General features: G+C 39.7%; 1 protein-coding gene across 1 annotated transcript; it reads left to right on the top strand.

The window, feature by feature from the left end:
* Window positions 1-275: 275 nt before the first annotated feature.
* Window positions 276-27,330, top strand: LOC109009937 (bromodomain and WD repeat-containing protein 3-like). The gene is made up of 26 exons (XM_018990608.2): window positions 276-383; window positions 542-621; window positions 4,637-5,000; window positions 5,847-6,001; window positions 7,145-7,384; window positions 13,207-13,316; window positions 13,423-13,500; window positions 13,579-13,685; window positions 13,921-14,015; window positions 14,101-14,231; window positions 14,358-14,461; window positions 14,551-14,628; window positions 20,629-20,707; window positions 20,873-21,041; window positions 21,312-21,382; window positions 22,012-22,092; window positions 22,181-22,251; window positions 22,615-22,711; window positions 22,820-22,879; window positions 23,213-23,267; window positions 23,356-23,759; window positions 23,852-24,699; window positions 24,804-25,617; window positions 25,728-26,297; window positions 26,432-26,490; window positions 26,855-27,330. The coding sequence occupies exons 2-26, from the start codon at window positions 591-593 to the stop codon at window positions 27,042-27,044; spliced, it is 5,061 nt and encodes a 1,686-aa protein (XP_018846153.1). The 5' UTR covers window positions 276-383; window positions 542-590; the 3' UTR covers window positions 27,045-27,330.
* Window positions 27,331-27,800: the final 470 nt, after the last annotated feature.

Here is a 27,800-nt window from a genome sequence, read left to right as displayed (position 1 = left end):
ATAACAGTGGGTTTAACCCTAAACGACAGCTCGGGAACTTAACACGGGTGTACTTTGGTCATTTCGCATTAGGAGCCCAACCAAATACGACGCCATTTAATAATTAATTTACATCGTTGTTCCGAATTAATGATTATTTACGTGTTGTATATTTTTTGAGGAAAACCAGCGTTCATCGTTGTTGCTTTTAAAAAATATAAAAGAAAAATTAAAATTCATTAACCAAATTCGTTTTCCATTTAACCCTGGTCCCTACAAGAAAATCCCGGAAAAAAAGAACCAAAAAACAGAGAAAGAGAGAGAACAGAACACGAGCTCTTTCAGACAACCTCTTCCTCAATCAATCTCCAACAGCTACAACCAACTCTACTCAGCGTAACGAGGTCTTGTTTGGATACATACGACTTACTGATTTCTCAGCGGTTTTCCATGCCTTCCTTTGATTTAGATCTTATGCCTTTTGCCACCCCCCCCCAAATGCATGTATGTACAATATATTGCAAAACAAAATTTTAATTGGGCTTTTATGTTTGTGTCTTAGGAACTGCATTTATGGACTCGGCCGACCTTACCGTTCTATCCAACTGTGCATGTCTTTCACTTCGTTGAAGCAATCCACAGGTTCTTCAATTTTCTTTTTTTGCTTTCCCTGTTGTTATCTGTTGGCCGTAGTTGTATTTATAGTTGAAATCGGGTTTTTTTTTCCTATTATTTTCTATTATTGATGCCATGACTGCCAGTGTCTTGATTTATACGCACATGTAACACTTTGGGGAGCACGAAATCAATTTCTTGGATTCATTTCGATGTTTGTCTCTTTAAGGGAGTGCACTATTTGTGATATTTCTTATAATTTAAGCTAAAACCTTAGTTTTCTTTGCGTAAACAACGAAAAAGATGCTGGGAAAATCAGTTCCTTTACTGTTGTTGTATTTGACAATGTTGCAAGTAAGAACACACCATATAGTTTTCTGAATCGCGATAGAGTTCTGGTTTATATGGTGATAAATTTAGTAAATTGATCGATAGTTTTGCTTTTCTAGAAGTTTGGAATCTTAGATTATAGAAATATAGTTATGCCAGAGGACTTATGATCCTTACCTTTGAAAGTGGTAGTAAATGAAGACTTTGGCTGTTAGCAAATGAGAAAAGATTGCTTTAACTTTAAAAGACTTATTTTGATCTTTTAATTCAATATAAATCTTTTAAATTTTTAAAAGATTTATATTGAAAACTTGGCTTTGCTTTTTAATAAAATTCTTTTTACTGAACAAAAAAAATATTTATATTGAAAAACTTTTGGTATACTAATCTCTAAAAGCCAAAACTTTAAGCATACTTGGGTATTTAATCGAACAAAGATATTTATTACGGATGCCTCCCCTGATCAAACATGGTATGTGTTGTCTATATATGGGGGTTCCATATGTTGTCTCATGGATTGCCCACTCAACGAGCACGAGTGAGTAGAGCGCTGAATCTCATTAATAAAATTCCTTTGATTGACTTTTAACATGACACCTTACATCCCATTTCTTTGATAAGTAATTAAATATTTTATTAGAAAAAGGCGAAAGGCGTAGTCCAGGTACATAGGAAGTATACAAGATGAACACCTAATTAAAAATAAAAAATAAAAAGAAACAAGAAAATCATGCAAGCTCGACCCATTAAAATCTACAGAAGCCACCCAAAGGAACAGTGTATTGTAATAGGTAGTTTTAAACTCCACCATCGTTCGCTCTCAATCCTCAAAATCTCTCTAATTCTTTTCCCATCAAATACACCACCCTATATAAATAGGGACCATCTTCCACACTACTGCAATTTGTGGGATGTCATATAACCCTCTCCAATTTGCAAAGAGATCTAAAATCTGTTTGGGCATAGCCCATGCCAACCCTTACATCCCTAAATTGGCCATGTGTCTCACAGTCTAGAGCTGAAACCCAACTATACCGACCAAAACATGAAAACCATGCAGCTTTCTTGTTTGAGCCATTCTCCGGTTTATGTATTTAAGCTTAACAAATGGGGTTCAGTATGATTACTTTCACTGATAGTTGAGATTCATCCTGCAATCTTTTGTCTGTGCATTATAAAATTTTACTAAACTCTGCAAATGCCAAATTCCAAGAAAAAGGTAATGTGATCCTTACCTTTGAAAGTGGTAGTAGATGAGAATTTAGGCTGTTAGCAAATGAGAAAGGATTGCTTTAACTTTTAAAGCTTTAAATTGAAAAAATTTGGTAGACTAATTTCTAAAATCGAAAACTTTAAGCGTAATTGGGTATTTAATTGGACAGAGATATTTAATACGGATACCTACCCTGATCATACATGGTATGCGCTGTCTATATATGGGATGTCATGTTTCTTATCATCTATGCAAGCACTCTTGTATAGGTTTATCTCTTGTATACCCCTGTGCACCTGGGCTAAGCCTCTTATTATTAATATAATATTATCGTTTACCTATCAAAAAAATATATGGGGGTCCATATGTTGTCTCATGGATTGCCCACTCAAGGGGCACAATTGAGTAGAGTGCTGAATCTCATTAATAAAATTCTTTTGATTGACTGCTAATGTGCACCTTACATCCCATTTCTTTGATAAGTAATCAAAGATTTTATTAGAAAAAAGCGAAAGGCATAGTCTAGGTACATAGGAAGTATACAAGAGGAACACCTAATTAAAAATAAAAAAGAAACAAGAAAATCATGCAAGCTCGACCCATTAAAATTTATAGAAGCTACCCAAAGGAACAAAGTATTGAAAAAGGAAGTTTTAAACTCCTCCATTGTCCGCTCTTGATCCTCAAAATCTCTCTAATTCTTTTCCTACCAAATATGCCACCCGATATAAATATGGACCATCTTCCGCACTACTGCAATTTGTGGGATGTTATATAACCCTTTCCAGTTTGCAAAGAGATCTACAATCCTTTTTGGCATAACCCATGCAACCCTTACATCCCTAAATTGGTTATTTAGTTACTTTTGGCCATGTGTCTCAGTCTAGAGCTAAAGCCCAACTATACAGACCAAAACATGATAACTATGTAGCTTTGTTGTTCGAGCCATTCTCCAGTTTATGTATTTAAGCTTGACAAGAAATGGAATTCAGCAGGATTACTTTTACTAATGGTTGAGGTTCATCCTGCAATCTTTATCTGTGCATTATAAGATGTTACTAAACTCTGCAAATTCCAACAGATAGGTAATGCCTAATTACCTGTTTTGATGGAAAGCAATGAAATGAGTGTCTCATATGTATTTGGGTGTTTTGATCTTTTCTTTTTATACTTCATTGATCTATTTTTCTTTATTCATTTTTTTTCAAATGACTAGTTCAATGATTATTTGTGTCGGGCTTGCATATAGGTCGGTTAAGCTCAATTTTTGGGTTGTGAACATGCTCAATCTCAGCCAACAAGCCAATTTTGAACGGCCCAGTGCTTTGCTCATCTTTATTAAACACTTACCTCTTTGTCTTTATGGCATGTTGGATTTCAACTAGCTTTTACGACCTTTGGCCATGTAAATGAACTAATTTGATAATCGGCACGTTAAATTCATTTAATAATAAAGCTATATGATATTTGTATAACTTTCTCATATTCTTTATATTCGCCATTTGTATCTCGAAAGGCTATGATTCATACTTAGAATATACCTTATATCATGAAAACTCTTAAGGAGTTTGAACTTTAACAAATCAACACCTCCCCTAGGCTGGTGTTTTGTGTTGAAGGATCCTTGACCCAAATTATATGTATTTGATGATGAAATTATGAAAAAGCACCAAAAGCTTATATGTAGTTGTCATACATCTGGTGGAAATACTGTCTTGTTTACCTTGAATAGTAATTCGTACCAATATAACCACATCGTTTATAAAGAGAAACAATACTCTTTAATATGGAAATACAATAACAGGACATAAACACCTCATGTTTTCCTTGCTAGCTTCAGTTTGTTGACAAAACAGGAAAGTCCAACTACCTTCATAATCTTTGAAAGATTAGTTTTCTTGTTAATGTTAATGATTTCCTTTACACATTTGCTGACTCCTATCCGCTAATATAATCTAATAATCTACTATCTTTTATCTGGGCGCCGGGGGGGGGGTTGGGGTGCTCTCTCTCTCTCTCTCTCTTTTGAGGTCTAATTTTTTTAATAACTTCTTTTTTTGGTAAGTATAGATTTAGAACTACACTAAGTGATGGGATTCAATTTCATTTGTACTCAGTGAAAAGTCAGGCATCATATCACGGACATTGATGCACTCAGGGCATTAATAATAAGAGATAAAGGGAAAAAAATTGAGGAGAAATGGCCAAGATGCTTGACCTTAGCTCCAATAGGGATCCTTGACTTTTTGGATTGACATACCTTCTTAACAACAGATCTTCCCTTGCCATTATTGTGTGGACCATTTTTTTTTTTATAGGTAATAAATAATTTTTATTCATAGAAGTAGGCAAAGCCCAAGTACACATTATTGCGTGGACCATAACTCCTTGCTTTCAAGCATATACTAGGAATTAAATTATCTTTGTTATGTATGCATATACCCTTGGATCCATCTAAGTGATATATGGTTTTGAATCAGCATTTTTGCAACGTGTCAGGTTGGATTCATAATATGGATAGTTGGAAGTGCGTATCCTCTGCTGATGCACCTTCTCATATTATGGCGCCTTTAAATTTTTCAAATAAGGTGCATGGAAAAGATCAATCTAAAAAAGGAGCTACAGGTCACATTGAGACTGAGGTTGATATAGACCTTAGAGAAGTTTACTTTTTAATTTTACATTTCCTGTCGTCTGGGCCATGCCAAAGGACTTTTGGGCAATTCTGCAATGAGCTTTTGGAACATCAGCTTTTGCCTAGAAGATATCATGCTTGGTTTTCAAGTAGTGGTGCACATAATGAGGATGACGATGACGATGATGGCATCTCTTTCCCGTTGAGCTATAATCATCTGGTGGAGAGGTATACATGTTATATTGTTCTACCTAGTCAAATTCTAAATTCTACCTTGTAAAAAGTATGTAAAAAGAATGAGAAACTTTGTTCTTATGCTCGTTAATTTATATTTTGTTTTTTTCCAAGATAATATCATGTGTCCTTTCTTTCATTTTGAAAACCCCTCACCTGGAAACTAGTATTACTCAAGGGAAGCGTATTGAATAATGAGCATATGATGGGAAATCTCTTTTGTTTGTTATGAAGATAACATTGACTGACTGGTTTGTTTTTCCTCTTTACCTTATTTCTCTATACCATAAATCTTACTTTCTGCCCTTATTGTTATTGTCGTAACCTATTTGCTATCACTTCCTGTATAGCTTTTGAAATATCACACGTCCTTGCTTTGTAATATATATTTTCCTCTAGCATGGATTTGGGAGTCATCGGTTTGGGTGATTAAAAGTTATCTCCTGACACTGACTGAATAAAGTCTGGACAGTGGATATTAAATATTCAAACTGTGTTGAGTGGGTAATTGAATGTATCCCATAATACAAGGATGTGGATTTAGTTAATGCGAAACTTGAAGGGAGGTCCTTGTTTTTTGAGTTTGACAGGGAGTGTTTTTTTTTTTTCGATCAGATTTTTCTGTTGTCGTAACCTACTTGACCTCTGGACTGTGGATTTAATCCTGGTGCTCAGATGCAATCCCCTGGACTATCACAGGGCTTGCTGGCTCTGTTCTACCAAAGTTTTTATTGAATTGCTCCAATCCATTTATGTTCTTTTATTGAATTTCACATGGTGCATCTTTTTGTGTTACTGCCATATACGATTGAATTGATTTGTCATTTTTATAACCCCTAGGTATCCCCACATTGAGAAGGATCACTTGGTAAGGCTTCTGAAGCAACTGATAGCAAGTGTAGCCCCTCCTTTTCATCTCAAGGTTGGAGGAAGTACTCCCAATGCAGCTGATGTTCCCACACTACTGGGATCTGGATCCTTTTCGCTTCTCGATTGTATGTGTTTTTTATCTGCAGAGTTTTTTATATCTTGGAGAAAATAGCTTTTAGCAATGAATTTCTTTTTCTGTATATGGTTTTGTTTCTCTTAGGCTCTTTTATACTGACGTGGATGGTGAACTATTAGAATTAGGAAAGAATTTGCATTATTGCTTATCTGGAGGCTAGCACCTTTATTTGGCAGATCCTAAGCACAGCAAACTTTTCTCTTTAGATTGACATAGTGAACTGTTTTCATAATATATAGTATCATTATAAATTTCAAGCATTTTTCCTGAAACAAAGGAAACTGCTAAGATGATTTAAATTAAAGCACAACTACTCCTAGAGCTTGTGTCCAAACACTTCTAGTATATGGTCAGTAGTTCTCAAATAGAGAGCCAGAAGACGATTCCGAAATGTCAGCAAGTTTTTTAACTTGTTAGATAGCATCTTCAAAGCCATCTTCACCCTGTACTTCTTTGAAGATGCTTTCCAGTTGAATGCAAGTATCATAAACTTAAACACAACGCTATTAGAACATGCATGAGAATAAATAGTTTAGCGTTTATTTATTTTTTCCACGGTTATGTTTATTTAAGGTGTTTATGGATTTAAATCATATCTTCATTCCCTTATTGAGATCTAATACTCATTGAAATTCCATCTCTGCAGCTTTGTCCCTGAATGAGAACTTTAGACTATCTTTTTGTTGCAAATAGCTAGCCGTCTTTCTCTTTCTTTCCTAACTGCCACCTACATAGTTTGTGGAATATTATGGAGAGGTACTTTTTTAGTATAGAAAGTACCATTAACTGCCACCAGTGCCTAGAAGATATCATTTTTTTATGGTTTTGAGGATTGCGAAAAATCGGCATCAGAGCTCAAATCTTTCTTCCTTACCATCCTGTATAATTGGCCAATCACCTAAGATGGTGTAACTCTTTCAATTTCCACTTTTCAAGAATTTCTACTTCTTTTTTCCTTTTGCCTGTTAGGTGGAACTCTTGTATACTTTTTGTGTATTGGGGTAACAACACCCTTTTTCATCATTAGTAAAATCTTTATTTTATTGACGAAAAAAGTGTTATTATTCATTTCTAGTGAAATGATATTTATTTATTGATTTTCTTATTTCTGAACTTTCCTTGTCCTTTTCAGGTGAGAGGAATATGGGAAACAAGCAAGTTAAGCCTTTACAAGCTTATCTGCGTTGGCCTCACATGCAGGCTGATCAGGTTCGCGGGCTAAGTTTAAGGGAAATTGGAGGAGGGTTCACCAAGCATCATCGTGCTCCATCCATTCGCTCTGCATGTTATGCAGTTGCTAAACCATTGACTATGGTACAAAAGATGCAAAATAAGATGAAGCTAAGGGGACATCGTAGTGCTGTTTATTGTGGTAAGGTTTCTCATCCCATTCTAAGAGATCATGTTATATTATATGTCTTAGTAAATAGTCTGGAAAAAGGATACAGTAACTGGGCCACTGATGTGGACTTTTTCCCAGCATTTTCATGATTTTAGCATTTCTTTTCTATAAATTAATAACTGTATTTAAAAAAGAAATGGACAGTGTTTTCTCGAACTAGTATTGTTCCTTGAAAATATTGCTGAGCTTGATTTGCTTAACACGCATTATATTGCCACATATCTATCGTCCATCATGATTCATGACATTTTCTTCTATATGAATCTGTGTTTCATACTGTCATAGTGCCAAATTTAGAACAAAGTTTAATGCTTTTTTTTTTTGATAAGTAAAAATAAGACTTTATTAAATCACCAAAGTAACACGATACAAAGAAAATGCCCTGTTTATGTAGGCATATTGGAAACTAGGAATTCGTGAAAGTCCATGCCATTAAAGTCTACAGCTATGGCCCAAGTACAAAGAGTTCTAAAAAATAACAATATAAGCTCCTCCACAGATCTCTCTTTGTCTTCAAAAGTCATCTCATTTCGTTCCTGCCATAGACACCACATAATACAGATAGGGATCATCTTCCATACTGCTTTAATCTGTCTCACCCCACGGATAGAATTCCAGCAAGCCAATACATCCAAAACTGTTTCCGGCATCACCCACGCCATATCCATCCTTATAAACACCGCGTCCCAAATAGCCTTAGCTACCTCACAGTGTAAAAGTAAATGATTTACCGACTCACCCCCACTTTTACACATACAACACCAATCTACAATAATTATCCTCCTCTTTCTTAGATTATCCGTAGTGAGGATCTTCCCCAAAGACGCTGTCCACACAAAGAAAGAGGCTTTGGGAGGAGTCTTATGACGCCAAAGCTTTCTCCAAGGAAACTGTATCTCTGGTTCTTGTGTGAGAACCTTAAAAAAAGAGCGAGCTGAGAATACCCCTTTTCCTGCAGGATGCCACCACAACTCATCTTCCTGCTGGATATTCGGTCTAACAGAATATAAGAGGCTATAGAATTCTGCAAAACTTTCCATCTCCCAGTCCTGTGCCCCCCGGTTGAAATTAATGTTCCAGTGAATGTTTCTACCTGAGACTGAGACTTCCATAACCTCCGCCACTGTGGCCTCTTTGTTACTTGCAATCAAGAAAAGAGACGGAAACAGATCGAGTAAAACACTGGTACTACACCATGCATCCTTCCAAAATCTGATCTTGGCACTTGTCCCCAAGTGCAATCTAGTGTATTTCCATAACCCCTTACCCGCTGTTCCTCTAACTTCTCTGGAACACCACCCCTCCCCTAAATCACCATATTTGCTTGCAATCACAGTCTTCCATAAGGCCTCTGGTTCTTTGGTATATCTCCACAACCATTTGCCTAGTAAAGCCCGATTAAAAACTCTCAAATTTCTGACACCCAAACCGCTATTGGAGATAGGCCGACATACCATCTCCCACTTAACTAAGTGGAATCTAAACTCATCTCCCAAGCCCCCCCACAAAAAGTCTCTCTGTAACTTCTCAAGTCTACACGCCACACTTGCCGGTATAGGGAATAAGGATAAAAAGTAAGTAGGAAGGTTGGAAAGTGTGCTTTTGATTAAAGTAGTCCGACCCCCTTTCGACAAATACATTCTCTTCCACCCTGCTAATCTCTTCTCTACTTTTTCAATCACTGTATCCCATATCAAACGAGATTTCGGAGCTATACCCAACGGCAATCCCAAGTAAGTCATAGGTAAAGACGCAATTTTACACCCCATAATGCCCGTCAAAGCCCTTATATCTTGAACTTCTCCAATCGGTACCAACTCGGATTTATCATAATTCACCTTCAAGCCAGATACTGCTTCAAAACACAGCAGCAAAGCCTTCACCGCCCTCAACTGAGCGTGATCAGCCTCACACATGATAAGCGTATCGTCTGCAAACAACAAGTGAGAAACAATTGTAATACCCCTACTCGGTGCTCCAATCTGAAATCCACTGATGGAACCATTAGACACTAAGGCTGAGATCATCCTACTCAGTGCCTCCATAACAATGACAAAAAGTAAAGGAGATAACGGATCCCCTTGTCTCAAGCCACGAGAGCTTGGGAAGAAACCCGCTGGGCTACCATTAATCAACACCGAGAACCGTACCGTAGAAATACACCATCTGATCCATGACCTCCACCTCTCACCAAAACCACACCTACCCAGTAAATAAAGGAGGAACTCCCAATTAACATGATCGTACGCCTTTTCCATATCTAATTTGCACATAATCCCTGCTTTGCCCATCTTCAATCTACTGTCGAAGCATTCATTAGCGATAAGAGCCGCATCAAGAATCTGTCTACCCTTAATAAAAGCATTCTGTGGTTTGGAGACAATCTTCCCCAATATCCCACTTAATCGATTTGCAAGCACTTTTGCAATGATTTTATAAACACCATTCACTAAGCTTATAGGCCGAAAATCTGTGATCTCAATGGCCCCTACCTTTTTAGGGATTAGTGCAAGAAAAGTAGTGTTAAGACTTTTCTCAAACTTTCCTAACAAGAAAAACTCTTGAAATACCTTCAAAAGGTCCACTTTGATCACCTCCCAACACTCTTGAAAAAAACCCATAGAGAAACCATCCGGTCCGGGAGCCTTATCTTTTGCCATCTTTCTTACCACTTCAAATACCTCTTCCTCTTCAAAAGCCCTCTCCAATCTGGTAACATCCCCTGATTCAATAGTGTCAAAAGCCAAACCATCTAACGTAGGCCTCCAACCCACCTCTTCCGTGAGAAGCTTTTTAAAGAAAACAACCACATGGTCTTGGACAACCTCTTCTTCTCTATTCTCAACCCCTTCAATTCTCAGCACTTCAATGTTATTATTTCTTCTATGTGAGTTTGCAATTCTATGGAAAAACTTCGTACTTCTGTCCCCTTCCTTCAACCAAAGAGCTCTTGATTTTTGGCGCCATGAGATTTCTTCCTGTAAAATTAACCTCTCAAGATCAGCAACTAATAAAGCTTTTTGTGCTTGTTCCTCTTCATTAAGTGACCTCCCTTCTTGTAGCCTTTCAAAATACTGAATTTCCATCAACTTGGCATTTTTGTTCTCCTCCACATTTCCAAAAGCTTGTTTATTCTACTCCTTTAAATCCCTTTTTAAGGCTTTCAGTTTGTTTGCAAAAATAAAACTGGGTGTTCCTTCAAATTGATACAAAGTCCACCATCTTTTAACCCTTTCCACAAATCCTTCTGACTTCAACCACATATTTTCAAACTTAAAATACCTTCTGCTGTTACGAACACCTCCACAATCCAGTAGAATAGGCCAATGATCCGAAGTTATACGACTCAAACGCTTTTGCCATACGTCCGGAAAATGGCTTTCAAACTCAGGGGAAATCAGAAAACGATCCAAGCGGGACCACGTCTGATTATTTGACCAAGTAGCTGGGCCCCCGGCTAATGGGAGATCTACCAAGTTTAAATCAAAGATAAACTCAGAGAACTCCAGGCTTGCTGGTCTCAATCTTCTATTTCCCAGACTTTCACTCTGGAAGCGCACCACATTAAAATCCCCCCCAATACACCAAGGGAGGTCCCACCAACTTTGTACCCCTGCAAGTTCATCCCATAATAAACTTCTATCAGCATCTAAGTTAGGCCCATACACTCCTGCAAATGCCCATAAAAAATCATCTGATACACTTTTAAAAGAACAAGCTACCATATATCTCCCTATGTACTCCTCCACCTTCTCTACTACCCTTCTATCCCACATTATCACTACTCCTCCCGAAGCCCCTGATGAGGCCAAATATACCCAATCCACATAAATATTACTCCACAAACTCCGAATAATCCTCCTACTAATCAACTTCAACTTTGTCTCTTGTAAACATACTATGTCCGCTTTCCATTCACGAAGTAGACGACGAATCCGAAGACGCTTCTCTACCTCGTTTAAACCCCGGACATTCCAAGATAAAATCTTAGGCTTCATTGTAGAACATTCAGCCCCTTCCCATTGGCCTTATTCCTACTAGAACTTGCTTCCGAGTTCATCGACCACATTAATCTTTTTAATTCCCGACTCTTCTTTGTGCTCCCCCTCTTTTCTTGATGATGGCCAGCTTCCATAGCCGTTAACAAGGCTATAAACTGCTCCTCATACCCAACACACTCAATTCCAACAACATGTTGAATTTCTTTAGCTTTATGTATAACCCAATCTGATGCTTGATCTGGAAAATAATAATTTAATGGAATAGGATTCCCCATCTTATTATTCTGGTTCTGAAATTCACTTCCCATAGAAAAATCCTCCAATCCACAAGGGATGAAAAGTTCATCTTCCACAGAATGCATGAAGTCATCTGAGTCTTCTTCAACCTCAGCCAACTCGAGGTTCTCTACTGATCTCCCCGAGCCTGTCACTGGACCCATCGAAACTGCCTCCCTCATCCTCGAGGTTTGCTTCTCCAGCGCCGAATGAAGATGGGTTTCTACGCCTAACCGTGGGTGAGCACAGGACTCCGGCAAGACCACACCGGCGACCCCCACTATCTCCGTCGGCGTCGTCTGTGGCCCCTCAACCTCTATCGGCGCCGTCTGTTTGCTTTCCGGCACAAACCCTAGCCCGTGAAGCTCGATGGATCCTCTCGGGCTAGAACTCGGTTTCGCGGGTTCTGTTGGCCTGGATTCTGACCCGTTTAATTGGGTCTTGAATGCCGACCCGCCTGTATGGGCCTTGGACTGGATTTCGAAGTTCTGGGCCTTAACCTTCGACGGCCCAGCCCCAAAGGTTTCTTGTTGTTTCGCCCGACGCCACACATTCCAGCCTTTAGAATATTTTCCTTTCTGTTGAGTCTTCTCCCGTGTGAACCTCAGCCCATTTTCCTTTAGTTTCTCGGCACCTTCACTTTCCTTTAATGAGCCGACAAATGCTACTATAGTAGCCATATCCTTCTGCAATGCGCGTAGCTGCCCCTGCATTTCCAACAACTTCCTTTGCATTTCCCATGACTGACACTCGACAGAGGCCCTGCCATGGGCATGGTTCACCATACCTTCACGTAGCCAACTTCCCTTACCTCTGTCCAAAACTTTCTCACCAGCCATCTTCGCACCAGCAACTCTCGGTATCGACTTGGCAAGGACATCCTTATACGATCGCTCATAGTGTTTCAGTTTCCCTCTTCCCTCACTAGGTTTGTTTCCTCCATGCAGACCACCTTCATTGGTTTTTTCTTTCCCTTTCACTATCAAAGCCTCCCTCATCTTCCTCCATCCCCACCCATTCTCTCCTTCTGGAATACATAACATATTTCTTCTTCCCCCCTGACTATACTCTGATATTTCAACATATCTTCCATTCCTATTTTCACAACGTTGAGCAATAAAACTACAATACCCCTCACGTGTTGCCGAGTAAACCTCCTTTTTTCTGCTCAAGCTCTCCTCTAACACCTTCCCAAGCCAATGAATAGAGGAGAAGCCCAGCAACACCGAGTTTTCTGTCTTCCAGCTTCTCTCAGTAATTCTCAGAACACCACCTCCACTTAATGCTATAGTGAAGCATTTGGACTCAATAACTAGCTCTATAACACTACCCATCTAACTAACACCAAACAACCCAATTTGGTGAAGCAAAATGAATCAAGAACCAGACCAAGAAACCAGAAACAGACCAGGAAAAAAATGCATGTGTACGGAGAGAAAATTTTACGCCATATGAAGTACCTTCCTACAACATGAAGTAGCTCTCAATTTTAACAAATTTGCTTCTTTCTTGTAGCTATATTTGATAGGTTAGGAAGATATGTTATCACGGGTTCTGATGATCGACTTGTCAAGATTTGGTCAATGGAAACAGCATTTTCCCTGGCCAGTTGTCGAGGACATGAAGTGAGTTAGGATTGTACATATCTTGAGTGAAAGTAATACTTTGATAATGCATGTTGCTCTTTTTGTATTTCATATCTTATTATTATTCTCTACTCTTGAATTAAAGGGTGACATTACTGACTTGGCTGTGAGTTCAAATAACGCTTTGGTGGCATCTGCTTCAAATGACTTTGTCATTCGAGTTGTAAGTATACCCCTATCCTGCATTTCATATTCTTTCAAATTCTGTGACGTATGATTAGTTCTTTCTGTTCTATCCCAGTGGCGTTTGCCAGATGGAATGCCGATTTCAGTTTTAAGGGGGCATACTGGCGCTGTCACTGCTATTGTATTTAGTCCCAGGCCAAGTGCTGTTTACCAGCTTTTATCGTGAGCCCCATTTTCTGAGTCATTACTCCTGGTTGCTTCCTTCTAGTTGTGCAGTTGATCGGCTGTGATAATTGTTTAATCTGAAAAACCTGATTTAATACCACTTTTATGTATTCATGTAAAGTAGTTTATTCATTCTAGGAACTTTTAACTCCCAGCGAGCTTTCTGGTGTTAGTAATGATTTGCTGGAGTTCTTTTCTTTTTATATTACATCTGCTGTTATAACATTTGTAGATCATCGGATGATGGAACTTGTAGAATCTGGGATGCTAGGTATTCCCAGTGCAAGCCTCGAATATACACACCAAAGCCTTCAGATGTCTTAAATGGTTAGATGATTGCTTCTACATTGTTATCTAGTTCGTTTGAATCTGGGTGATGTGAACTTAAGTAGGACTGTGGAGTTTACTGCAGGGAAGAGCAGTGGTCCATCGAGTAATGGACCCTCCTCAAGCAATGGTCTGCAGAGCCATCAAATACTTTGTTGTGCTTACAATGCCAATGGAACCGTATTTGTTACTGGTAGTTCTGACACTTTTGCGAGGGTATATTCAAACATACACCCTAAAATTAAGTTCTTATAGTTCATCTACCTAAATTTAGCTTACTTGTATTGGTTGCTATTATTATAGATCTTTTGGATATGTTCATCAACAACAGTTACTTTGCAGGTTTGGAATGCTTTTAAATCTAGCCCAGATGACTCTGATCAACCAATGCATGAGATGGATGTGTTATCTGGCCATGAGAACGATGTCAATTATGTGCAATTCAGGTTAGTCAGCTCCAGTTAGTGACTGAATAGGAAAAGGAAGTAATCTGCTTTCAGATATTTCATATCTTATGTGTTACTTCCATGTGCAGTGGCTGTGCTGTGGCTTCAAAAACTTCAATGTCTGACTCATTGAAGGAGGAGAACATTCCAAAGTTCAAAAATTCCTGGTCTGACCATATGCTCTTTTTCATTTTCTTTTCATTTCAAAATTTAAGTAACATGATTTTTTTTATTTTTATAAGTAAACAAATTTTATTGATCAATGAATGGGCATAGCCCAGTACAATACACAAGAAGAAAACAACTGTATGCCCTAACTAAGAAGGCGCAATAGAGACAAGAAAATCATGTAGGTCCATGCCATTAAAGTCAATAGCAATGACCCAAGTACATAGAGTTCTATAAAATAAAGCTTTGAGCTCCTCCAATGATCTCTCATTGTCTTCAAACGTCCGCTCATTTCGCTCCTGCCACAAACACCATATGATACATATAGGGATCATCTTCCAAACCGCTTTAATATGTTGCATGCCTCTTATATTTGTCCAGCTGGCCAGCGCTGCCACCACTGTCTCCGGCATAACTCAATCCATCTCTAATCTACTAAACACCTCATTCCATAATACCCTTGCTGTCTCGCAATGTAGTAGGAGATGGTCCACCGACTCGCCCCCTCCTCTACACATGCAACACCAATCTATTATGATTATCCTCCATTTCCTCAAGTTGTCGGTTGTGAGGATCTTACCTAACGATGCTGTCCACACAAAAAATGCAGCTTTGGGGGGCGCCTTATGTCTCCAAAGCCTTCTCCAAGGAAACTGACTATTGGGCTATTCCCTGCGAGTATCCACCACAACCCATCTTCTTGCTGATTGCTTGGTTTTATGGAGTACAAAAGGTTGTAAAAATCAGCAAAGCTACTCATTTCCTAATCTTGTGCTGCCCGACTAAAATTGATATTCCAATGGATTTGCCCACCTGAAATCCCCATGACTTCTGCCACAAAAACATCTTTGGCACTTGCAATTTGGAATAGTGAAGGAAATAAATCTTGTAGAGTGTTGTCACTACACCAAATGTCTTTCCAGAATTTAATCCTAGAACCCTCACCCAAATGAAGTCGAGTATGTCAAGTAAAGCCCCCCCATCCTCTTCTTATGTGTTTCCACAACCCCACTCCATGGGCTCCTCTAACTTCTTTAGTACACCATCCCCCCTATAAGCCTCCATATTTGCACTCAATCACCAACTTTCACTGGACTTCTAGTTTCTTATTGTATCTCCACAACCATTTTCTAAGTAACACTCGATTAAAAGTCCTCATTTTTAATACCCAAACCACCGTTAGAGATAGGACGACATTCCATCTCCCACTTGACTAGATGGAATTTGAACTCCTCCCCCACTCCGCCCCACAAGAAGTCACGTTGGAGTTTCTCGATTCGAAATGTCATGCTTGTAGGTATAAGGAAGAGGGATAAAAAATATTTTGGTAGATTAGATAATGTACTCTTAATCAAGGTAATCCTACCACCTTTCGACAAGTACATTATCTTCCATCCCGCCAGTCTCCGTTCTACTTTCTCAATCATTGTATCCCATAAAGAGGACGTCCTCACAGCTACCCCCAACGGAAGTCCCAGGTAAGTCAAAGGAAGGGAGGCTATCTTACACCCCAATGTGCTAGCCAGCTGTCGGTCTATTAGGAACATCTCCAACTGATATCATCTTTGATTTGTCGAAGTTCACTTTCAACTCGGATGCTACTTCAAAACGAAGAAGCATGGCCTTTAGTGCTCGAACCTGATTTTGATCGGACTCAAAAAATAAGTGTGTCATCTGCAAACAACAAACAACAAATGAGAGATACTAATGATTCCCCTATTTGGGGTTCCAATAAAAAATCCATCCACGAAGCCATTAATAACCAAGGCCGAGGTCATCCTGCTTAGCGCCTCTATAACAATAACAAACATCAATGGCGACAATGGATCTCCTTGTCTTAGGCCTCGTGAGCTATGGAAGAAACCAGCTGGGTTACCATTTATCAACACAGAAAATTTCACCGTTGATATGTACCAACGAATCCACGATTGCCACCTCTCTCCAAAACCGCACCTCCCAAGAAGGTAGAGAAGGAAGTCCCAGTTAACATGATTGTACATCTTCTCCATGTCTAGCTTGCAAATGATCCCTACTGTGCCAGCCTTCAATCTACTGTCAAGACATTCATTAGCAATAAGAACCGCATCAAGAATTTGCCTACCTTTTACAAAAGCGTTTTGAGGTTTTGTAATGATCTTCCCCGCTGCCTCACTTAAACGGTTTGCAAGCACTTTGGATATTATCTTGTATAACTAAGCTAATGGGCTGAAACTCCTTAACCTCCATAGTCCCCACCTTCTTTGGTATCAATGCAAGAAAAGTAGTGTTAAGGCTTTTCTCAAATTTTCCAGCCAAGAAAAGCTCCTGAAACACCTTCATAAGATCTTCCTTTAAGACATCCTAGCATTCTTGAAAGAAGCCCACAGAGAAACCGGTAGGCCCTGGTGCCTTGTCCTTGACCATTTTCCTCACTACTTCGAAAACCTCCACCTCCTCAAAGGCCCTCTCCATCCGAGACATCACTTGGCCCAATGGAATAAAAAACAAGATCACCAAGGGAAGGCCGCCACCCCATTGGCTCAGCTAGTAGTTGCTCATAGAAATCAACTACATGGTCGTGAATTACCTGTTCTTCCCTACATTCGGCACCGTCAATTTTCAGCATCTCTATGTTGTTGTTTCTCCTATGGGAATTTGCAATTCTATGAAACAACTTCGTTCTTCGATCTCCTTTCCTTAACCACAAAGCTCTTGATTTTTGCCGCCAAGACATCTCTTCTAATAAAATAATCCTCTCAAGATTCGCACCCAACATTGTCTTTCGAGGTAGTTCTTCCCGGGTAAGAGACTGAGCCTCTTGGAGCCTCTCTAACTCCTGGATCTCCCTCATCTTGCTTTTCTTATTCTCCCTTATATCTCCGAAAGATTGCGTATTCCAAAGCTTCAAAATCCTTTTTTAGAGCTTTCAGTTTACCCACAAAGATGAAGCTAGGGGTACCTTGTATCTGATACGAGGACCACCACTGTCTAACCCTTTCCACAATACCTTCAGATTTCAGCCACATGTTTTCAAATTTGAAATAACGTTGACCTCTTCGGAGACCACCACAATCTAGCATGATAGGCCAATGGTCCGAACAAAGACGAGGCATTCGCTTTTGCCAAACATCCGGAAAGTGACTTTCCCATTCTGGAGATATTAAGAATCGGTCCAACCGAGTCCATGTCTGATTGTTAGACCACGTGGCAGAACCCCCAGCTAGTGGCAAATCCACCAAAGTTCAAATCAAAGATGCATTTCGAGAACTCTACTATTGCTGGACGCACTCTTCTATTTCTGGAAGACTCGCTTGGAAATCTTGTGACATTAAAGTCTCCCCTAATACACCAAGGGTGGTCCCACCAACTATGAACCCCTGCTAATTCTTCCCTCAATAATACTCTGTTGTTATCTAAGTTTGGTCCATAAACACCTGCAAAAGCCCACAAAAAGTTTATCGGGCACACTCTTGAAAGAGCATGCAACTGAGTACATCCCAATGAATTCCTCCATTTTCTCTGCCACCGTCTATCCCACATCACCACTACCCCTCCTGACGCCCTATTAGAAGCCATATATACCCAATCCACATGTACACAACTCCATAAACTTCGCACAATTCTCCTATTAATCAATTTCATCTTAGTCTCCTGTAAACAAACAATGTTTACCTTCCATTCACGAAGCAAGTTTCTTATCTGAAGACGTTTATTGGCTTCGTTGAGCCCGCGAACATTCCACGACACTATTTTGGGTTTCATTGGGGGATGGCCAGCCCCTTCCCTTTCGACCTGCCCCTATTGAAACTGCCCTCAGAATTCATCGATCACGTCAACCTTTTAAGCTCACTCTGTTTTTTTTATCCAGCTTTTCTTTGTTGTTGGTGCCCCACTTCAATGGTTGTAAGCAAAGCCATAAACTGTTCCTCAAAGCCTTCACACTCCAACCCCACACATTTTTGCATTTCCTTGACCTTATCAAAAACCTAGTCTGAAACCTCAGGATGAACAGGGAACATAAAATTCAAGGGGATAGGTTCACCCACCTTACAGTCCTTTGGTGGACCTTGGGTCTCCTCCACCAAATAAATTTCGTCCAAACCAATATGCTCACTTAGAGTCTGGAAAAGTCTTCGGGATTTATCTTCATCAGAGGTCAACAGTTCCTCACTATCAGAGTGCGAAAGATCCTCTGAACTCACCCCATCCTTCTCATCTGGCTTAGAGTCCTCAAGGAATTGAACTGGAAGGTTTGTCGGAGTCACACCTACACCCTCGCACCTCATCGGCACTATCTGGCCACCATATGACGGAGAAACCCCACCCAGAGGTGTCGGAGAGCCCTTCACGTGTTCTACCATCGATTTCCACGTACCCACCACGTGTAGGCCATCATCAGAGTGCTCCAACGTCGTCGTTGACGTTTTCTGTGTGCCCGCCGATAGTTCCACCTTTGTCCATGAGCGTTGCGGCGTGGTCTCTGGTGGATGCGCACGAGAGTCGCCGCTGGAAGAAGCCTAAGGGCATTCTTTCCACTTCTGTTGGGCCCTGGGCTGAAGCCCATCATCCTTGGGTTGCTTGCCAACATTCCTTCCCGATTGACCCGTGGGCTAAGGCCCAACCAAATGGCCTGAGTGATCTGCCTTCATTCCTTTTACCTTCCTCCATTGAAGCCCATTCCTTTTGCTAAGCCCACCCTTTGATCCCTCACCGTAGACTTACGATAATGCACAGGAAGGGCCTGAATGGGCCTTCGCTCTAAGCCCGACCCCTTTCCTTTAAACCCCTTAACCCTGTCTTCTTCCTTTTTACTCCCAACAGGATAGAGGATTTCTGCCACCTCCAATTGCAATTTCCTTAATTGGCCCTGCATCTCCACCAACACCTTGCACACGTCCCACTTAGCCTGCCCGACAGCCTCCCTGCCAGAGCCCTTTTTTAGTACACCAAGAGGGGCTTGACGCATGTTTCTGCTAGTGAACCAGTCACCATCCCACTCGTATCATGGTGGTCCATCGCCAGCATGAGGGCCTCCTTATAGGACCCCACATACGACCTCTCCACCTCCTTCTGTGGCCTCAGTTGGGCTCCTCTGAGAGAGCCTCCCCTATTTCTCCCTACCTGCATCCACTCCCACAAAGCCTCCCTCAGCCTCCTCCATCCCCTCCCCCCCTCCCCTTCTGGTATGAAAATAAAGCTTCTTCTTCCTCCCTCACAATATTCTGCAACCACCATGTAACGTCCATGGCTATTCAAGCACCTCTGTGCTATAAAGCTACGATAGCCTTCTCTGGTGGTGCTATAAAACTCCCTCTTCTCCCCTCTCAAGCATTCCTCCAGTGTTTTCCCAAGCCACATCACTGTGCTTGATTCCACAAGTAGCTCATGCTCTTTCTTCCACCCTCTCTCTATAATACGTAGCAGATCTCTTTCCTTCACAAGTATGAATAATTTCGAATCTATCACAAACTCTCTTGTGAAGCCCATTAGACTCAACGCAACACTACTGCACCATCAACTTAGCAGAATCATCGTTGGGATCAACGTGAGGAGTTTTCGCAAAGTGTACGGACCTTGAGCAGATGCTACTAAGTAACACGATATTATCCCTTGATCTATTTTCCTTTAAATATTTAAAGTTGAAGTCAGATGCTGTCCATTAATGAATGTTAAATCTTGGAGTGTCTTAAAAGTTAAAGTTTATAGGAAGAGGTAAGTTGATTTTTTAAATTTATATTCTAACACTTCCCTTAACAAGTGGTTGCAATTTGAGAAATGTTTAACCGAAGTGGGGGCTAGATAGTGGAGTTCAGACGTTGGATTGGAACTTAGGACCTTTATTCCCTTTTAAATCTCCAATTGTTCTACATATTTATGTTGATGAGAAGAGGGAAAATTCAATCATCTAATTAATATTTTGACAATAGTCATTGCAATGAGCTTAACACCTCCTCAAATGTACTTAACACCTACCTTTCCTATGTTGTTAAATGTCCTACCTCAACTTGTAATATTCTCAGGTTTTGTCATGACAACATCGTCACCTGTTCTCGTGACGGCAGTGCAATTATTTGGGTTCCAAGATCACGTAGATCCCATGTGAGCTCTTTCCCAAGAGATTCCTTTAGATATTCCAAAGTTTGGTGGATACCATGTTCTACTTCCTCTTCCCGGGTTATTTTGCACTTCCTTTTTTATGCAGTTTAATATGTAATCGACCTGTTCAATTTGATTTCCTGTTTTCTTCTTTCTCCCATTTTTTAGGGAAAAGTTGGACGTTGGACACGGGCCTATCATTTAAAAGTTCCACCTCCTCCACTGCCTCCTCAGCCTCCCCGAGGAGGTCCACGTCATAGATTTCTTCCAACCCCCCGTGGTGTTAATATGATTGTATGGAGTCTGGATAATCGGTTTGTGCTTGCAGCTATCATGGGTAAAGTACTTAAAGTAGTTAACTATGTAGTTATGGGAGAAAAGTTACATTAATATAGGATTCTCTTATTTTTAGTATTCCTAGTTTCCTGCATCTTAGCTCAATATTTGTCATTTTGCTTTATCCTGGGCCAAATCACTTGTTATGGATATTTATGAAGGATTTACACAACTTTTAATTTACAGAATCTGATGTTGCATCTTATCATTTATATTTTGGCTTATGAATCGTCAATTTTTTTATTTTATTTTATTTTTTGTGCTTGTGCAGATTGCAGAATATGTGTCTGGAATGCTGTTGATGGTAGCTTAGTACATTCTTTAACCGGTCATAGTGAATCTGTAAGTATTGTCTAATGTTTGAACCTACCATGGGCAGATTTTAGTAAACATGGTATCAATTGCATAGACATTACCCTTTTGTGCTTGACTTAAATAAACCAATCTAGGGGAAGTTACTCTTTCCTTCTAAGCTTGTAGAAACTCATCATTATCAAGGCTCCCCCCTCCCTAAATTTGTTACGTACACTTGATAAAATGATACATTTCAAGCAACATTCTCTTCTGATGTGCGTTCTGCTATTACATTTTCTCATCTAACTTGACGCACAAAGTTTGTGCCTTCTAGCATGGCTTCCCTTGATTTTTTTAGAAGATAAGGACACACTTTACATACTGCTGACATGACATGATTTGATTTGATTTGTGAGAGAAATTTAAAAATTTGAATTTCCAAATCAAGTCTTGCCACATCAACAGTTTAGATGGTGTGTCCTCCACATTGACATGACTCTTAAATTTTCACTTGATCAAGCTGAGTTTTTAAAAAATTATAAATTTTTAAACCCTATTGATGATTGGCATGCATGAGGTCCAGGTTTCTTGATCTTAAGTCCTATCTGCCATCCAATAGTTTGTGATTCTTATTTTGGCTTTCATGGATCACTGTTTAATTGTTGGCTGCTTGCTAGTCTTATGTCTTGGATGTTCATCCTTTCAATCCGCGGATAGCTATGAGTGCTGGGTATGATGGGCGGACTATAGTTTGGGATGTAAGTTTGTGATTTTAATTTTTCTATGATGATATGTTGTGTTCAAATTGCTTTGTTTATTGAGGTCTTTGGTTCTTCGTGTTTCCAGATTTGGGAGGGCACACCTATATGGACATATGATATTGGACGTTTTAAGTTGGTCGATGGAAAGTTTTCCCCGTAAGTAACCTCTAGACTATTCTAGTATTCAATTTTTGCTTTATTATTTTGGTTTGATTGACATTTTTTGCCTATTTAAACTATTTAACCCATTTGTCATCACTCTAAATCATATGCTTGATGGAATTTCTGCTTCATGTAGTTTTCTTTCTGAATAATCTTTTTAAGCTATTTCTGCTATGTAGCTTGATTTCCTTCCAGCAGTACATAGCTGTAATTATGTTCTTCAATTTTCAGTTCAGTTACCCAAAGATTCTTGTTATGTGCATTTGATATTAAAATTCTTTGCTATTTAGATCCTATGTTGCTTTCCCATTGCTTATTCTTGCTAGATTTTTGTGATGATTCATTTTTTAAACAAAGGGATGGGACATCAATAGTACTTTCAGATGATGTTGGCCAAATATATTTACTAAACACAGGTCAAGGCGAGTCCCAAAAAGATGCCAAAATGGATCAGGTACCACAAAATTTTACATACAAAATAAACCTCATTATTCCCTCATTTGCAACCTAAGTTGGTAGTATGCAATTGTCTTATGACCATGTTGTCTAATTTCTACTACAGTTCTTCCTAGGGGACTATCGTCCCCTCATTCGGGATGCCATGGGAAATGTTCTTGATCAGGTAATAGTCACCCCTTACTATTTGATTCTTGTTTGGTAAATTTATTTTCATTTCCATAAGAAGAAATTCAGTTGGTCAAATGCCATGCATACCTTACCTTCATCATGTGCAAGGTCAGAAGTGGTCATTATGTGATAGTTGGGAAAATCCTATTTGATTTGAGGCAACTAGTTTTGTTTTTAATATTCTTGTCATTTTTTGTCCAGATTTAAAACACATTAACTAAATTCCAGAAACATTATATTTGAATCTCTAGGCTTATTATTGGGCAAAGATCTTCAGTGCCTATCTTATTTGTGTGTGGTATTCTGAAATATATTACATCTAATGCAGGAGTCACAACTTCCCCCACATCGCAGGAACATTCAAGATCCTCTTTGTGATTCAAGTATGTTCATGGCTCCTGTTTATATATCTTGCTTATAGTATATCTCTGAGAAACACTACTAATGTCAAAGATTGACGTGAAATGCCAGGTATGATGCCATATCCAGAACCCTATCAGAGTATGTATCAGAAACGTAGACTTGGTGCATTGGGCATTGAGTGGCAGCCTTCATCCGTAAAATATGCTGTTGGTCTGGATTTTGGTCTAGGCCAGGATGATCAGATGCTCCCCTTGGCTGATTTGGAAAGAATGATTGAGCCACTACCGGAGTTTGTAGATGCCATGTATTGGGAACCAGAAAATGAAGTCATAATAAGTGATGATAATGATTCAGAGTACAATGTTGCTGAGGAAAATTTCAGTGAAGGTGACCAGGCCAGTATAAGTGCCAGCTCTTCTAGTGATCTAGAGTCCACTGCAGAAGACAGTGAGGTTGAACGCAGCCATAGAGATAGCCTTCGCAGATCAAGAAGGAAAAAACACAAAACTGAAGTAAGTGAAACCTTCACCTTTACTTTTTTTTTTTTTGGGAAAGGGGGGGGGGGGTACTTTTGCCTATGTGGACTGATTTGATTGCTTTTCAGGTCGAGTCAATGACTTCTTCAGGGAGGCGAGTGAAGAAAAGGAATCTGAATGAGTGTGATGGCACTGTATCTTGGAGTAACAGAACGAAGAAATCAAGAAGTAGTCAGAAAGTTTCCAAGAGGAAGTCTTCTAAAGCTAAGACTATGAGACCCCAGCGTGTTGCTGCACTCAATGCGCTAAATATGTTTTCTCGAATCACTGGAACGTCTTCAGATGGAGAAGATGAAAATGACTCAGAAAATGATTCCTCAGATAGTGAGTTGCTGCTGCAAGATTCAAACCTCAAAATCAACAGGACTGATGCAAACTTGCAGAATATGCAGTGGCAAAGTGGTAAAGAGGAACTTTCATATGTAGGTGAGTTTACAGATGTACCCAAGCCTCCAGAACTTTCTGAACCTCATCCAAATGTTGGTAGCAAGCGAAGATTACTCCTGAAGTTTTCACTTCGTGATTCTAAGAAGCATGTGTCTCCAGAAGACGCAAGATCCAAATGTGAGAATCAGGCTGCTCCAGTTTTTCCATCCTCTAGACCTCATGAAACCAGTCAAGAAGACAGAACTAACAAAGGCTCCATAGATCCAATGTCCTCTTTCACTGATATAATTAATGTGGAGCTTTCCCAAAACCAGATCAGGAGTGATTGCATGGACAAAGCGCAAAGTGGAAAGGCCAGGGAGCATTCAGAGGCACCTGCAGGTGATGAGGAGAGTAAGCATAGGTGGGAAGAGGTCAATGGATGCGCATCCAAGTGTTCAAGATCAGGAGATCTCATGCCGAGAGATGCATTTAGTGAATCGGTTGCAAGTTTTGATGTTCAAAAGGAAAACAAGAATGATATGAATGGGTATGTGAAACTTGATAACATTTGAAAAGCACATATTTGATAACATATGGAAAGTTGTATGCTAATTGATTAATCGATTCTCATGGAGTTATGTTGTCTTGCAGGGATGAGGAGCAGTTTGGCACTGATGCTTCTGCAGCCCCATACGATGGAAATTCTGACATGGGATACAAAGATTCGTCTAGATCTGATCAATGCAGAGACAAGTCACTAAAAATATATGAAGTCGTAGACGCTAACCACTCAAACAGACTAAATGAGAACGCTCCACTTAAGCCAACAAAGTTAATAATTAGGACAAAGAAAAGGATAGCAACAGACCCTAAAAGTCCTTCCAAACTGAAATTCACTACAACTGTGGAGGACCTGTCAAGTGCTAGAGGTGAAAATATTGGCACATCAAGTTCTTTGAGGTCACAGCATTTGTATTCAGACATGAGGATGTCTGATGCTACTTATGGAAGTGAGAAATTCTATAAGGCAAAAACTGATTTAGAAGGTTCTGATAATGATTTGGAAGAAAATACTGCAACTTTTAATGACCATCATGATGTGGAAGCTGCTGTCCCTGAAGCTTCTAATGATGCAACACATAGAACAAGATCCATTAAGATAAAGGCAACGTCATGGGAGCCAAACGTTGTGAAACATAGCTTCAAGTTGCGAAGTGGCCGTGCATCGATGGGGACATCTATAAATGCTGAAAAATCCTCCATGGAATTGTCTGATCAGTTTCTTCAAGGATCAAGGTCTACAAGAAATCAGCATGGTGGGTATAATGATTACGAACCAAATTCTTCTGCTAGGAGGAAATTAAATCATTTCGGAAGAAAACTGTCGTGGCTTATGTTGTCAGAGCATGAGGAGGGCTACCGTTACATCCCTCAGCTAGGTGATGAAGTTGTATATTTGAGACAGGTACTGCCCTATTGTTTTCAATCAATGGATCCTGGTCCTTTTGTAATTCAGTTTTGAGTTCAGCTTTCTGTAATTCTGTTCACAGTAATATTCTTTTCTATTATTGTCAGGGCCATGAAGAGTTTATAGAATCAAGTCTCTTGTCGGAAATAGGTCCTTGGAGATCAATCAATAGAAACTTAAGTGCTGTGGAAGTTTGCAAAGTTAAAGGTTTTGATTATGCCACATTACCAGGCTCAGGGGATAGCTGCTGTAAAATCAAACTTGAATTTTCAAATCCCTCCGTTGGGTTTGGTAAAGCATTCGAATTGACTCTGCCTGAACTGATTGATTTCCCTGATTTTGTTGTTGAGAAAACACGGTATGATGCTGCTATTAGGAGAAATTGGACACATAGGGATAAATGCCTAGTTTGGTGGAGAAATCCAAATGGGGAAGGTGGTAAATGGTGGGAAGGTCGAATTCTTTCTTCAAAGCCCAAATCTCAAGAGTTTCCTGACAGTCCTTGGGAAAGATATACTGTTAGTTACAGAAGTGATCCTGGAGATAACCATCTACACTGTCCTTGGGAACTGCATGATCCTGACATTTTATGGGAGCACCCCCATATTGATGATGAGAGCAGAGATAAGCTCCTGTCTCTTTTTGCTAAATTGGAGCGGCCAGTGGATGGAAACAAGGTGATTTTGTCACAAACTTCTCGTTCCTGTTCGTGTTTGATTTGGTAGAAATTTGGCATGTTGGAGCTTAAATTATGATTATGGGAGACACTTAGAAACACTACTTACTCAGAACTCGCTTGTGCATCCTGCAGGATTATTTTGGACTTGCAAAATTGAATCATGCTGCCCAGAAGTCAGACTTCTCTAATAGGTAGAAAAATTCTGGACGTGGGCTGTCGTTATTCTTTATATCGAATATGTGCTTACCTGCGAATCCCTTAGTAACTAATGTGTTGCCTGCTGAAAGCATGAGGATGGACTAAACCATATGACTGTTTATACCTAAATATCACTTAGAAGGCCATATAAATGACTTGACATAATCCATCATTCAACAACTTACAGGGTATCATAGAGCCTGTGGACAAATTAGCATTGTATGAATAGCATATCATACAGGGTATCTTGGTTGTGTAGGAGGCAGGGGTTGTAGGGGTAGTAATCTTTTATATAATTCATTGTTCCAAGTAAAGCTGGGATTTAAACAATTTGTGATCCTGGTTTTGTGGTTTCAGGTTTCCAGTTCCATTGTACCCGGAACTGATTTGTTCGAGGTTAAAGAATGAGTACTACCGGAGCTTGGAGGCTGTGAAGCATGACATAATGGTTATGTTGTCAAATGCAGAGTCTTATTTCTCACACCCTGAGCTGGGTAAGATGAGGCGCCTGTCAGATTGGTTTAAAAGGAAATTGTCGAGGTTGTAGTAAGTCTTATTTCTGACAGCAGGATTTTGTTTTCCAAAATTGGATTGATGGGGGTTACAACATTGTATCTGGGACTTAGGAAAGGAGATGCCTGAGGTGGTGAAATAAGCGAGTTTGTTGTCCTCGGTTATTCTTCTTGCATATATGTGTCAATTTGATTGATGTCATTACTTTGTGAAGAGGAAAATGGAGCAAGGTTGAAGAGCTCTAAATTCTCTAGTCCACTGATTTTAGCTTTTCAGGCTGCAGTGTCGTGGCCTGTGTGGGGTTAGAAAAAGAATTGATTTAAACCAATTGACTTTGAAAAAAAAAAAGAATGGTTCATTTATGAAATGAGTAACAAAAATTAATTACAATCTATGATAACATTCTCCATTTTTTTTCAATTTTTTATTTTGGAAGTCACTCTAGTTTTCTGATTTCAACATCCGGAGCTCCTTGTTTAATCCAGTGATATCTGTAGAGAATTCAAGTTAGTTTATCAAACACCCATTTATATTGTTCATATGGAGAATTGGAGTTAGTTTGGTGTCAACAGGTTATACAAGGAAATGCTCTCAAGACTGACCTCCCCCTATATTGATATGTGTTGCAAGCATTCCGTATCAAATCTCCTCCCCTCTCCTCTCACGTTCAAGTTACTGAATCACCAACTGGCATTCAGATGTGCAATGAGACCAGTTGCTAATTCCAGCGACAAACTCTATTGTCTTCTTGCTGTGAACACCCAACTGCTGGCTCGAGTCTTTTACCTCA

The sequence above is a fragment of the Juglans regia genome, chromosome 11 (assembly GCF_001411555.2).
Source record: "Juglans regia cultivar Chandler chromosome 11, Walnut 2.0, whole genome shotgun sequence".
NCBI classification, from domain to species: Eukaryota; Viridiplantae; Streptophyta; class Magnoliopsida; order Fagales; family Juglandaceae; genus Juglans; species Juglans regia.
Note: the sequence above shows the minus strand (reverse complement) of the source record. Positions and strands in the feature narration are given on the sequence as shown.

Bases quoted from the DNA above. Each gene is read 5' to 3' on its own strand.
- LOC109009937 (XM_018990608.2), top strand. From the start codon at position 591: ATGTCTTTCACTTCGTTGAAGCAATCCACAG. The intron at 622-4,636 runs GTTCTTCAATTT...GCAACGTGTCAG, and splicing joins TTCGTTGAAGCAATCCACAG to GTTGGATTCATAATATGGAT. The intron at 5,001-5,846 runs GTATACATGTTA...TATAACCCCTAG, and splicing joins TATAATCATCTGGTGGAGAG to GTATCCCCACATTGAGAAGG.